Source organism: Pneumocystis murina (genome assembly GCF_000349005.2).
Source record: "Pneumocystis murina B123 chromosome Unknown supercont1.1, whole genome shotgun sequence".
Taxonomy (NCBI): Eukaryota; Fungi; Ascomycota; class Pneumocystomycetes; order Pneumocystales; family Pneumocystaceae; genus Pneumocystis; species Pneumocystis murina.
In genome coordinates this window covers 51,328-65,439 of record NW_017802359.1, presented here as the reverse complement: position 1 = coordinate 65,439, position 14,112 = coordinate 51,328, and the positions used below count along the sequence as shown (strand labels likewise).

The 14,112-nt window shown below is 27.0% G+C and overlaps 6 protein-coding genes across 6 annotated transcripts; 5 read left to right on the top strand and 1 right to left on the bottom strand.

The window, feature by feature from the left end:
- Positions 1–129: 129 nt before the first annotated feature.
- PNEG_00303 (T-complex protein 1 subunit alpha) lies at positions 130–2,153 on the bottom strand (the record flags this gene model as incomplete). Its single annotated transcript, XM_007873984.2, has 8 exons — positions 130–480; positions 527–672; positions 716–1,189; positions 1,234–1,415; positions 1,458–1,653; positions 1,716–1,943; positions 2,019–2,066; positions 2,114–2,153. 8 exons carry the CDS (start codon positions 2,151–2,153, stop codon positions 130–132), a joined length of 1,665 nt encoding a protein of 554 aa, XP_007872175.1.
- A 150-nt stretch (positions 2,154–2,303) lies between these two features.
- Positions 2,304–4,830, top strand: PNEG_00302 (proline-tRNA ligase; the record flags this gene model as incomplete). The annotated part of the gene is made up of 9 exons (XM_007873983.1): positions 2,304–2,628; positions 2,681–2,873; positions 2,918–2,964; positions 3,006–3,092; positions 3,261–3,377; positions 3,422–3,440; positions 3,487–3,641; positions 3,688–4,307; positions 4,354–4,830. 9 exons carry the CDS (start codon positions 2,304–2,306, stop codon positions 4,828–4,830), a joined length of 2,040 nt encoding a protein of 679 aa, XP_007872174.1.
- A 44-nt stretch (positions 4,831–4,874) lies between these two features.
- PNEG_00301 (hypothetical protein) lies at positions 4,875–6,329 on the top strand (the record flags this gene model as incomplete). Its single annotated transcript, XM_007873982.1, has 6 exons — positions 4,875–5,022; positions 5,066–5,165; positions 5,210–5,354; positions 5,398–5,676; positions 5,722–5,924; positions 5,972–6,329. The coding sequence occupies 6 exons, from the start codon at positions 4,875–4,877 to the stop codon at positions 6,327–6,329; spliced, it is 1,233 nt and encodes a 410-aa protein (XP_007872173.1).
- A 484-nt stretch (positions 6,330–6,813) lies between these two features.
- PNEG_00300 (hypothetical protein) lies at positions 6,814–7,287 on the top strand (the record flags this gene model as incomplete). Its single annotated transcript, XM_007873981.1, has 2 exons — positions 6,814–7,074; positions 7,130–7,287. Exons 1-2 carry the CDS (start codon positions 6,831–6,833, stop codon positions 7,285–7,287), a joined length of 402 nt encoding a protein of 133 aa, XP_007872172.1. The 5' UTR covers positions 6,814–6,830.
- A 1,274-nt stretch (positions 7,288–8,561) lies between these two features.
- PNEG_00299 (hypothetical protein) lies at positions 8,562–9,453 on the top strand (the record flags this gene model as incomplete). Its single annotated transcript, XM_007873980.1, has 3 exons — positions 8,562–8,712; positions 8,764–9,182; positions 9,228–9,453. The coding sequence occupies exons 1-3, from the start codon at positions 8,587–8,589 to the stop codon at positions 9,451–9,453; spliced, it is 771 nt and encodes a 256-aa protein (XP_007872171.1). The 5' UTR covers positions 8,562–8,586.
- Positions 9,454–10,040: 587 nt separating this feature from the next.
- On the top strand, positions 10,041–13,980 carry PNEG_00298 (protein kinase C-like protein; the record flags this gene model as incomplete). The annotated part of the gene is made up of 13 exons (XM_007873979.1): positions 10,041–10,046; positions 10,097–10,487; positions 10,530–10,796; positions 10,842–11,393; positions 11,436–11,701; positions 11,744–12,302; positions 12,352–12,437; positions 12,491–13,089; positions 13,134–13,335; positions 13,375–13,563; positions 13,607–13,747; positions 13,795–13,837; positions 13,886–13,980. The coding sequence occupies 13 exons, from the start codon at positions 10,041–10,043 to the stop codon at positions 13,978–13,980; spliced, it is 3,396 nt and encodes a 1,131-aa protein (XP_007872170.1).
- Between the last annotated feature and the right edge of the window lie 132 nt (positions 13,981–14,112).

Below are 14,112 nucleotides of genomic sequence, written 5' to 3'. Positions count from 1 at the left end.
CCTAATATTTATATTTTTTTGGTCAAAATTGGAGGCTTTGTTAAAAGTAATGAGCGCACGATTGATGGGTTAAGCACTGTGCCTTAAATATTTATTTTCTTATAATAAATAAAAATATACAAAAATAGATTAATGTTCATGACCATCCTGTGGTAGTTCTTGTTTTTCAGGATCAAGTTTAATTGAGGTGTCAATACGAAGAATAGCAATAGATGCTTCAACAGCACTTTTAAGACTTCGAATCTTAGAAACAGAAGGTTCAAGTATTCCTTCTTTAACATTATCACGTATTTTTCCTTCTGGTAAACTTAATCCATATGTTAGATAATTTTTTTTTGTATCATTTTGACTAGCAGCATGATAAGCACGTAACTTAGCAATAAGCTCAGATGCATCTTTGGCTGCATTAACAGCGAGAGTCTTTGGAATGACTAACAAGGCGGAGGAAAATTCAGCAATGGCCAGTTGTTCTCGAGAACCCTGTAAAATAAATTAATAATATTTTAAAAGAATAGAACAAAGGAACTAATGTAGTTGCAAAATTCTCAAGATAAATACTAAGAGAAGTCTCGACAGCGCCTCCACCTGGAACGACATAACCACTTTCTAATGTTCGTTTGACGGATGATAAAGAATCATGAAGAGAACGCTCCATTTCGTCTAATTGAAAATCTAACTTTATAAGAAAAAAGGATAAAATATTCAATTTTAATACCATTTGGGCCTCTCAGAATAATAGATGACGATGATAATGATCGAGTTCCTTTAATAAAAATGCATTCATTGTCAGAAATACGTTCTTGCGAAACTTCATCTGAATATCCAAGGTAACTTGTTTCAAAAACTTCTTCTCCTTCCAAATTTGATAATGTATTAATAAGGGTTGCACCTGTTGCTTTTGCAATTCTTTTTAAATCTTCTTTTTTGCATCTTCTTACTGCCATGGCACCTGCTTCTACAAAAAGTTTCAAACAAAGATCATCAATGCCTTTAGTTGTAAATATAACATTTGCACCCGATGCAAGAATCTTTTGAATTCTCTCTACAATTATATCACTTTCTCGTTTTCTAATTTGTTCTAGTTGATTTGGATTATCAATCACAATATTCACACCCAATGCCATACGCGCTTTCTGCAAATTCATATCTAAACATGCAATTTTTGCATTCGTAATTTTAGTCTTCATTGCTAAATAGATTTTTAATTTTTAGCTTATTTCTTTAAGAACAAACCTTGACTTGCAACAGTACAGTTTATAGCATACCCTTTAATTAAGACTGATTCTCGTGAACTTTTCCCATGTGCTTTTAAAATATTGACTGCCTTTACTGGATATTTTGTTTCACCACGGGCATTTACTGTTTTAACTGAGAGAATAGCATCTACCGTCATATTCGCAAAAAAATCAGAATCACTAATATATAAGGAAAAAAAAAAAAAAATTAGATTTCAGTACCTTCCAATCACTTTCGATGACATGCTTGTTTTAGCAACATTTAACAAACATTCTCTTCCAAGATGTTCCGTTTTAATTTGAAGCATTTCTGTAAGATATTTTATAGCTTCTTTTAACGCCAATCGATAACCCGTAATAATGGTTGTTGGATGAATCTTATTTTTTACCAGTTCATTTGCACGACGTAGTAATTCCGCTAAATAAATCCCATATTAATACAACATTATTTTTATTTATATAAATAATTAGGATCTCAACCCGCAATAATAACTACCGATGTAGTACCATCTCCTACTTCTTTATCTTGTTGTTGCGCTAATTCAACAAGCATTTTCCCTGTGGGATGTTCAACATGTAATAATGAAAGAATTGTAGATCCATCATTTGTAACTGTTACATCTCCAATATCATCAACTAACATTTTATCTAATCCCACTGGACCAAGTGATGATTTAAGTATATTTGAAAGTGTTTGCGCCGCAAGAACTAAAAATATAATATTAGAATATTATTTCAATCCATTTATATCGCTTTTAGCGCTCTTTTCATTGCTTCTTTTACCATGTTGATCTCTAACATCCGATCCACTGATTTTTTCGCCACTCAAGACTAACTAAGTCAAAATTTTCCCTTCAAAAACTTATAATTAAACTTACAAACATTAGAATCTAATGTTTGTTGAAATAATTGCGCCATTTCCCTCTAAAAGGGCCTTTATTATCCTTCTTAATCCTGTTTTTTTTTAACTTTTTTCCTTACGGTCAAAAACCCGAAGTCAACCTTAGACTTTTTTTAAGGGACTTTAATAACCTAATAAAAATTTATAGGAAAAATAAGATATTAAAAATGAATGAAAAAGGAATATTACATGGATTGTCTTGTCTTTCAATTAATGATAGATATATTATTAATCATGAAGAAGCCCCATCAGAAGTTTTGTGGAAAAAAAATCTTAAAAAACAAACTATTTTTGATAAATATCTTTTAACAAGGATAAGATTGTCGAAAACAGGAATAGATGAGGATAAAGAATTTAAATTGGTGTTTATTGTTGGGTTAGAAGATTCAAAAATTGAATTTTCATCTATTGCATCAGTTTTGAAGTGTAAATCATTACATATGGTGCCATCAGAATTAGTATTTGATTTTTTTGGAGTAAAAAGTGAACAAGGTGGTTATTTATTTATTAGGATAATAAGTTTTATTGATTGGATGTGAAAAAGTATCTCTTTTTTGTCTTAGAAAGGAAAATATATCAAAAATACATCTTGTTTTAGATTCTCGGATACTTGTAAAGGAAGAATTGCTTGCATTTCGTTTGTCAAGCAATAAAACTGTTTTTATAACAAGCGATCAATTATTAAAGTACCTTGTAGATTTAGATGTAAAAAGAACAGATATAGATTTATCGTTAAAGTGATTAAATATAGTTTGTATAAAAATAATTAATTATGATTTAGACAAAAAGCTAATTTTCAATCGAAAGTTTCACTTTCTAATAAAGATGGTTAGCTTCGATTGATATTTTTTATTATTATTTAGTTTTAGGTTTACAAGAAGGTACATTGATTGGTATTACTGTTAAAAAAAAAGATAATTTTTCTGAATGGTATCGTCAAGTGCTAATTAAGGGTGGTATGGTGTGTTCTATGAATTCTTTTCTTTTATTTATTCTGATTCATATTGGATTGATTATTATGATATTTCGGGATGTTATATATTAAAACCTCCGTCTTTTTATATATGGGAGGAAATACAGAGTAATAATTCCTTTTTTTAATATTAAGTCTTATTATATATTAGAATGGTTTGATTCTGAGATTAAAAAAATGGGAGTTGAGGGTTGTTATTTTCCTATGTTTGTATCTTCAAAAGTTCTTGAGAAAGAAAAAGATCATATAGAAGGATTTGCTCCAGAAGGTAATAGATATAATCTTGAAACGGAATTTTCTGATTTCTAAAAGTTGCGTGGATAACGAAAGCGTAATATATATTTATTATAGTTATTATTGATTTTTAATGTTGTTAGTGGGAATTCCAATCTTGAAGAACCGATTGCTATTCGCCCAACTTCAGAAACGATTATGTATTCGTATTATTCTAAATGGATAAGAAGTCATCGTGATTTGCCATTAAAACTTAATCAATGGAATTCTGTTGTTAGATGGGAATTTAAACATCCTCGTGAGTTTTATAATATCTATAGATCTGCATTTTGTTAACTATGTAGAGCCTTTTTTGAGGACACGAGAGTTTCTCTGGCAAGAAGGTCATACAGTGTATTTAAATAGAAAAGAGTCTGAGAAAGAAGTTTTTGAAATTTTAGATTTGTATGAAAAAGTCTATATTGATCTGCTTGCAGTTCCGGTAATTAAAGGAATAAAATCAGAAAAAGAGAAATTTGCTGGTGCAGCTTTTACAGCGACAATTGAAGGATATATTCCTGCCTCTGGAAGAGCTATTCAGGCTGCAACAAGTCATTCATTGGGACAAAATTTTAGCAAGATGTTTGATATTTGTGTTGAAAATCCGGATACAAAAGTTACTGGTGAAAAATCAAAGATTTATGTTTGGCAAAATTCATGGGGTCTTTCGACAAGAGCAATTGGAATTATGATAATGACTCATGGTGATGATAAAGGATTGGTCATACCTCCTAAAGTTTCAAAAATTCAGGTAATTGTTATTCCCTGTGGAATTACTGTTAAAACAACAAATGATGAGCAAAAATTAATTCAAGATGGAGTTGAAAATATTGTTCAAGAGCTTAAAAAAGCAGGGATTCGTGTTAATTCGGATTCCCGGACTTTATATTCTCCAGGTTGGAAATTTTCTCATTGGGAAATGATGGTATTATTTAATTTTATTGATTTTTTTGAAGGCATTTACTTTTTAGGGAGTTCCATTACGATTGGAATATGGATTGAAAGATCATAAAGCATCTCAAGTTATTGCTGTGCGTCGAGATACTGGTATTAAATTTGCAGTTCCACTTTCTACACTTTTACAAACTGTTTCTGAATTGTTGACAACAATTCAGTCTGATTTATATAAGAAAGCAAAAAAAATGTATGATGAAAATATTCAAATTGTTTATAAATGGGATGACTTTGTCCCTTCGCTTAATAAAAAGAAAGTTTTACTTGTTCCATGGTGTAAAATATCATCATGTGAAGAGAAAATACGACAAAGAAGTTCAAATGAATCAAATATAGAATTAGATGAAGAAGAAACTTTATTAAGTATGGGTGCAAAAAGTCTTTGTATACCTTTAGAACAACCATCTGGCGAATATCTTTTGAAAGGTATAACTCGCTGTGTTGCCTGCGAGAACTTTGCTACAACTTTTGCACTTTTTGGTCGTAGTTATTAGATATTTTTTATTTTTTAATATTTAATCTAACGAGTTTTAAAAAAATGATAAAATCATATTTGTTTTTTTTCATAAAGACATATCATAAAGCAAGATCTATTCTCCATGGATCTTCTTATGCTTATTATGTATCCTTATCTCTTTTATTCTTAGATGCTTTTTTTTGCCTGGTTATTTTACTAAAAATTCCCTGTAAGAATATATAAATTTTAATATTTTTTAACTTAGTATTTAGACACTGAAATTGATTGGAATACCTATATGAGCCAGGTTTCTATTTATTTATCAGGTGAAAGAAATTATGTGAATATTAAAGGTGATACTGGTCCAGTTGTGTAGGTTATAATTTTATATTTTAAGAATTTTTATAATTTTGAAGATATCCATCTGGGTTTCTTTATTTATATTCTGTTCTTTATAAACTGACAGATGGGGGGATAAATATTGCAAGAGCTCAGTATATTTTTATGTTGGTTTATCTTTTAACACTTTTTTTTATATTTAAGATTTATTATACAATAAAAGTAAAAAGTCAATTGTTTAATATGTTTGTTTTTATATGATTAGGCGCCTTTATATACATATTTTATGCTAATTTTTTCAAAACGTCTTCATAGTATATATTTATTACGTTTATTTAATGATTGCTGGGCGATGCTTTTTTCATATATAGGGATTTATGCTTATGTTCGGAATTCTTGGACATTGGGTACTTTTTTTTTTGGGATTGCATTAGGAATTAAAATGAATGTTTTACTTTTTTTTCCTGCTATAGTTATGATATTATTTCAGATTTTGGGTTTAAGGCGTATGCTATATCATTTTTTTCTTATTTTCTGTATTCAGGTTATTTTTGGATTGTTTTATGAGAAAAACATTTATTTTATTTAGACATTATTGTTTATACCTTTTATTTCTTATAAAAAAGAATATATTTCCAGAGCTTTTGATTTTTCTCGTGTGTTTCTTTACGAATGGACTGTTAATTGGAAGTTTTTATCAGAAGATATCTTCTTTTCTAAGGAATTTTCTCTTCTATTGCTTTTTATTCATGTATTAATACTTTTTGTTTTTTCAAATACCTTGTGGAATCGGTTTTTTTATATATATATTACGTTCATATAAATTAATAGATATTTAGGATATCTGGACGTTCTTTAAAAGAACTTGCATTATCTTTGTTAAATACAAAAACATTATTTATTAATAATGTATATAAAGCATCTTTTCAGACCCAACGTCTTATTGTTATTATACTTTTTACATCTAACTTAATCGGAGTTTTGTGTGCACGTTCTTTACATTATCAATTTTATTCTTGGTTTGCATGGACTATACCTTATATTCTTAGTCAGACACGTATACATCCATTTTTGCAATTTTTCATTTGGGCACTACAAGAATATGCATGGAATATATATCCTAGTACAACTTATAGTTCTATAATTGTAATCATGGTTCTTGTTTCAGTTTTATTTCTTCTTTTAATTCGGTGTTAATTTTATATATTTATTATTATACTTCCTTAAAATTTGTCGACTTTTTATTCCATAGTATCTTCATCAGATTAATGCACTGATTTCATGATGTATTTAGGCTTTTTATATATATGTTTATTTTATTAGCAAATATCAGATTTTTACTATTTAAAAAAGTTATGCATTATTAATCATTATAAAAACAAAACAACAAGGAAAAAAGATGAAACAATTTTGTTAAAAAAGGACATCTTGTTAATTTTAAAGTCATTTATGATTTTTCTGAATTTTATTTCTTTTAAATAACTAAATAATTTTTAATATAGACTTTTTTGGATTTATTTTTTATTTATTAAAATAATCATTTCTTTTAGATAAGAGAAATAAACTTATCTAAATATATAGGTATTTCCTTTAGATTTCTTATGTTAAATTTTAGTATTCAAATATATTATACTTTTCGTTGTGTTTAAAAATGTTATTAAAATTATTTTTTGAAAAAATAAAAATTAATATTTTAAGATGCCTTCTTTAAAAACAGGCAAAAAACTTAAGCCATTACAGAGGAAGCTAGTAGATTCATTTCCATCTTTAAAGGTTTCAAAAGTTAGTTCAAAACAATTAAAAAAAACTGATGATAATATCGTTCAAAAAAAAAATATACTAAAAAGTGAAATACAAACTAATGAAAAAGTTATTAACCTTTATCGATCTGAAGAGGATTTTTTTCCTTCAGTAGTAGAGAAATCAAATTATGTAAATATAGGTATATATACAAATCGATATGAAATAATATGAAATTTAAGCATTTATTTGTCTAGACGAACAAACACATATTGATGAGGCGTTGAACATGTTTGATTTAACATATAAATATGGACCTTTTGTAGGATTATCTCGTTTAGATCGCTGGAATAGAGCTGAAAAATTAGGTCTTTGCCCTCCTATTGAAATAAAGAAGTTACTATTAACTCTTTGAACTCAATAATATTAAATATTACAATAATATTTGTGACACTTAAGAGATCAGATTTTCTGTATTGAAAGATATATTAATTATTACATCAAAGTATTATTTATAATGACCTATCTATCAAATCTTTTTTAATATAATTGGATAACACTTGTAAGAATTAGTTTCAATTTATTTAATATACTTGGAACTAAGTTAAAAAGGATAAATCTAATACGACATTTTTTTTAATATATCTCTATTGATAAATTTTATTTATTAGAAATAGAAGTTTAGGATGTAGAAATTGTTCCCATAATAAATGATACGAACCTTGTATATGGATGTTATACAAAATGTTTGTTAATTTAAGAGATTAAATTATTTAGGGCGATTAGCTATTAAATATGATTTTTTTGTTTAATTATTTTAATGTGCTTAGTAAAAGCTATAAATCCTTAAGAGTTATTATTAGTCTTTACATTCCAAATCATTTTTATTAATATCCATGAAAATATAAAGAAATATTTTTATTATTTAAAATTCTAAATTGTTTGAAGAAATAATGATTTTTTAAAAAATATAAAAGATTTAGAACATATATTTTTGAAAATGAATACAAATAAACAACATTTATGTGTTGAAATTAAATTATAAACGTTACTGCATAATTTTTGAATTTTTTCAAATTTCAAGACAAATTCTCAATAAAATTAAAAAATATTTTCCGTAATTTCTGCCCTTTTTCCTCAAAAGTAATAAAATTTTCTTATTTCAGATTATTTCTTACTCTATAATTGTATTTCTATGAAATTTTTAATAATAAAATGAATAAATGATGAATTGTAATTTAAAATTAAAAAAAACGCATAATTGATAAAAATATATAAATAAAAAGAGTCACTCAATTTTTTTAAAAAAAACATTGTAATATTTTTTAATTTAATTTTGTTATATTTTATATATACATTGTCTTACTTATTAAATCTTTCCTTTTGTTTATAAATCATATTTAAGATATATTCTCTCATTCTTTAAATAATATTCAAAAAAATTCAAAATCTACAAGTTCTACTACATATTAATCTTATAATTTAATTAAAACAATAAGATTTTTCCCTTTAATATTCAACTTACGAATAAGCACGTGTCTTGATATGATTTAGTTTAGTTTAACGGTTGTCATGGAAACGAAATTGATGAGAAAAAACTGATTTCTAATTGGCCAGTTTCTTACGAAGATTAAATTATTTTTAACTCATTAAAAGATGTTATTAAAAATATAAAAAAATACAAAAATTTTAAGTGTTAAAAAAGAAATATTTTATGAAAATAAAGAGATCAGGAATAATTAATAAGGGGTTAATAATGGAGTTATCGGAACCTTTAATAAATAAAGAAAGAATGGAAATGTCTTCAGAGTCTTCTCGTATTGTTAGTGATATTATTCTTGTTAGTGAAAAAGCGAATTGAAAAAAAAGAATAAATAATTATTTATAATAGGGTCTTTCGGATGGATTGACAGTTCCATTTTCATTAGCAGCTGGTCTTTCGTCTTTTTATAATAGTAAAATTGTTCTCACAGCAGGAATGGCAGAATTGATATCGGGTGCAGTTTCAATGGGATTAGGTGGATATTTAGCTGTAAAATCTGAAGTAGAACATTTTGAACATATTCGAAGAACACAAATGGATCTTTTGATACACACGCCGGAGAATAGATCACAGCAAATTCTTGATCAATTAGAATCTTATGGAATTGTTGATGAAGTTTGCAAGCCCTTAATCTTTTGCTTGAAGCAAAATCCTATTAATTTCGTAAACTTCGTTATGCGTTTTGATTTATGTTTGCAAAAACCATCGCTTAGAACAGCGTGGTTTAGTGCTATCACTATTGCTATGTCATATTTCCTTGGAGGATTGTATAGTTTTTTTTTTTCAAAAAAAAATATTAATTTAATTATTAGAATTCCTCTCGTTCCCTATATTATTTTTTATAAGGATACCTTTCTTGGTTTTAAAATAAGCGTTATTCTTGTCGCCATTGTTTTATTTATTTTTGGTTATTTAAAATCAATTTATCTTATTGGATCTATAAAGAAATCAATTTATTCTGCTTTTCAAACCTTATTAGTCGGTATTATTGCGGCTATTTCTGCTTTTACAATTGTATATCTTTTGGGAACACATTAATCTTTAATGCATTTTTTTAATAACTTTTTATCTTGTTTAATATAATATTTTATATTAATATATCTATTTTTATTTTAATTTATTTTTTCAAAGAACTACATCTTATCTATTACATAATCTCCTCTATTTTTCTGAACAAAATTATGATTTCTTTGGGAAATTTTATCCACTTTTTTATTTCTAATTCAGCTATACATTTATTCTTTTATTTTATATATAAATTATCGAGTAACTGACCTTAGGATAACTTTCAATATTTATAAAAATCTATTCACATAAAATAAATATATGTTTAATAAACATAAAATAGTGCTTTTAAATTATTTTTTTAAACAAATATTATATTATATAAAATAAATTTAGTTATTTTTTGAAGTTTTAACATTTTTTTTATTTCGAAGAATTTTTATCCCAACCAAGCATAAAAAGGTTAATGAAATATGAATATTTAAGATTTTTAGATAAGAGATAGGATTTAAGAGATAGAGTCTTTGACAATAAGAAATAAATAAAATACAACTAAATATAAGAGATTATTATTAATATTTTAATATATATTTATTTTGAAAAAAATTAAGTTAAATAATATGGAGGTAAGATTTTATAGAAAAAGTAATAAGGGATAGAATTAAAATATTTTTAGGATATTTTGGAAGCTATCAATGATATTCATAGTAGGATTGAACGGGAAAAGGTTTTAATTCAGGGTGCACAGGCGATGCGCGGTCAAACAGTCAATGAAAATGTACAGCAAAGTCTTGAAAATAATATCCGAGAATCTCAGAGAAATATAACATATTTGGAGGAAAGGATGCGTGAACTTCAATTAAGAAGAGAAGAATATTTAGATGGTGAATATAATGAACGAGATGATGATAACCCTCCTACTCCACCTCCAAAAAATATACCTTTCTTAGAAAATTCTAAAATGATGAATAATTTTTTTTTGAGTAATACTGAGAATAATGAAAAGTCAGAAGTTACCTTAAAATTTGCGATGCCGTTAAAATTAAAACCACAATATACAAAACTAGGTTTTTTTTTTTTTTTTTAAATATTTTTTAACTATTTAAAAGATTTATATAAATATTATACACCGTACACGAGTTGGAAAATTCAAACAATGATGCAGCAATTGGAATCCAAATTGATGGTTGAGAAACAAGTAAAAAATGGATTTGATAAATTAATTAAATTATATGAAAATGAAAACGATAAAAAAAACAAAAATGAGGCAGAAGTGAGAAAAGTTGAGAGTGAACAGAAAATACAACTTTTAAAGCGTGCTTTAAAACGTTACAAAAATCTTAATGTCGATATTGATAAAGAAATTCAAGAAAATAGTATTGCACTTTTATATTGTAATTATTTCCTTTTAATATCATTAGATGAAAGTAGGAATGTTTCCAGTATGAGGGGATCTCTTTCTGGTGTTCTTAAAGGAAAGATTTATGCGATTCAAGATATTGAGCATGTTTCTCGAACATTTCGAACTCCCGAAATCTATGTAGTAATTAAAGTTGATAAAACAGAGTTTTCAACACGAGTATCCAAAACAGATCGTTGGTTACAGGAATCTTTTGAAATTGAAGCTAATAAAGCAAATGAAATTGAATTTACTGTTTATGATAAATATGGGAATTCATCTATTCCTGTTGCTGTTCTTTATATACAAATATCAGATATCAATGAGGAATTGCGTCAGAATCGCCTTAAAGAGGCTTCGGGGCCTGACTGGGTTAGTGCTGAAAATATGCAAAATGATTTTGGTGAAATTAAATCTAGAGAAAATATATTTGATATAGCAAATTCTAATTCTTTCTTACTAACGTCTGAGAAACAACCCTATACTATGAAGAAAGATGGAACAGAAAATAAAAGTATTGACGCATGGTTTGCACTTGAGCCTGCAGGGAAAATACATCTAAGCCTCAATTTTGGTTTGTTTCTTATTTTATTTAGTTTTATTTTAATTATTTTAGTAAAGAATCTTAAAAAAATACGCACTATTGATAGGGTAGGTCTTGGAAGACAAGGTGCTATTCGTGAAAAAAAGAAAGAACTTTATGAAATGAATGGCCATAAATTTTCTCAACATCAGTTTTATCGAATTATAAAGTGTGCACTTTGTAGTGAATTTTTAAAAGATGCTGCAGGATTTCGATGTATAGAATGTAGATATACTTGCCATAAAAAATGTTATCTTAAAGTTGTTTCGAAATGTATTTCGAAACCTAGTTATGTTGATGTAAGTTTAATTATGGTGTTTTTTTAAATTAAAAAATTATAGGACTCCGATGAAAAAAAACTTAATCATCATATTCCTCATAGATTTGAATCAATTGTAAATATAGGTGCAAACTGGTGTTGCCATTGTGGTTATATTCTTCCTCTTGGGAAAAGGAATGCACAGAAATGTACAGAATGTAACATATTATGTCATTTTCAATGCCGACATCTTATTCCTAACTTATGTGGCATGTCAATGGAAGTAGCTAATAAAATTTTGAATGAAATTAAAATTACAAAAATGAAACAAGCGAATACTTTTGTTGCCATTGATAAGAAGGATGATAATTTTCGTAAATTTCATGCAGAAACTACTGATAATTTATTATCTATAAATGAATCTTACCTGAATGATAATCAATCTAAAACTCAATTATTATCGCAAAATCTATCTCAATTCTTAGTTAAATCTTTTCAAAATGATGAAGAATTTAAATTTGAAAATGAACAAATTTCTCTTGATAAAATATCTTCACAGAAGAATCTTCTCGATATAATCGATACCCGTGAAACACATAAGTCTCAACTATCCCTTTCTTCGTCTATAGATTTTCAAAAGGGTATGTTTAGGAATCATTCCTTAAATGTTGAATTTATTTATGGCATTAGGGATTCTATCATCTGATTTAGATTTAAGTTTTGACTCATTGTACCAAAAGAATCATCAACATAAGGATCAAATATATAAACAAGAGGTCAAGAAGATTCATTTTCTCTTTTTTTGTTTTTTATGTTAATTTTTTTATAGAATTATGGAAAGTTGGATAAATCTACTGCATCTGAACAAGAAAGACATACGGATATAGTACATAAGACTAGTGATAAATATTCGAGTGATTATGATAGATATTCGAATGATTATGATCAATATTCTGAAGGTATTTATGGAAAACAGAATAAATATAATTATTCACCGGATTCATCTATTAAAAATTATCAATTTTTTAATGATACTCATATTGACAAGTCAACTTCTTGTCAGGCTTCTAGAACAAGGATTTCTTCGTTTAGTAAGAAAAAGGTTGGATTGGATGATTTCAATTTTTTGTCAGTGTTAGGTAAAGGGAATTTTGGTAAGGTTATGCTTGCAGAAGCTAAATCTACAAAACAATTGTATGCAATCAAGATTTTAAAAAAAGAATCTATTATAGAAAATGAAGAAATAGGAAGTACGATATCAGAAAAAAGGATTTTCCTTACTGCCAATAAAGGAAGGCATCCTTTCCTTATTAATTTGCATTCATGCTTCCAAACGGAAACAAGGATTTATTTTGTAATGGAATATGTAAGTGGTGGAGATTTGTTGTTGCATATTCAACGAGAACAATTTGGTCAGACTAGGGCTTTGTAAGTTTTTTCTTAAAGAATTTATATGTGATTTATTTAGTTAGATTCTATGCTGCTGAAGTTTTATTGGTTTTAAAGCATCTCCATGAAAATGGTATCATTTATCGAGATTTAAAATTAGATAACATTTTATTATGTCTTGATGGACATATTAAAGTAACGGATTATGGCCTTTGTAAAGAAGATATGTGGTATGGTTCTACTACAACTACTTTTTGTGGTACTCCTGAGTTTATGGCACCTGAAGTAATATTTTATATTTTTTTTTTTTTTTACTTATATTAGATTTTGTTTGAGCAACGTTATGGGCGTGCTGTTGATTGGTGGGCATTTGGAGTTTTAATTTATCAGATGCTTTTAGGACAATCTCCTTTCCGTGGTGAAGATGAGGATGAAATTTTTGATTCTATTCAATCTGATGAACCTCTTTATCCTATTCATATGCCTCGGGATTCTGTTTCTATTCTACAAAGAGTATTTGTTTCATTCTTTTGCTTGATTAATTAATTTCCCTTAGCTTCTTATTAAAGAACCAGAACAACGTCTTGGATCTGGTCCAGGCGATGCTTTAGAAGTCATGGCCCATCCTTTTTTTCGGAATATCAATTGGGATGATATTTATCATAAACGAGTTCATCCTCCTTATTTTCCTAAAATTGTATGTTTTGTTTTTGCTATATTATTTTTCTTTAATTTTTTTTTTAGACTAACCCAATGGATACGAGCAATTTTGATACCGAATTTACACGTAAAAAATCTTTAATTTTCCTTAAACTTTAATCCTCATCATTTCTAGATGAACCACCTGTATTAACTCCAACTCAATCTAAGTTAACTCAAGCTATGCAAGAACAGTTTCGAGGTTTTTCTATTTATTGTGGTGATCCATAACTCAACATTCTATTTATTTATTTTAATTACAATAACTCTATAAGCTTGTAAAAATCCATTTTTTTGTACTTTTATTGTATTATTTTAAATTTATTTTACTGTATATTTTTTACTTATAAAAATCTTCGGTTC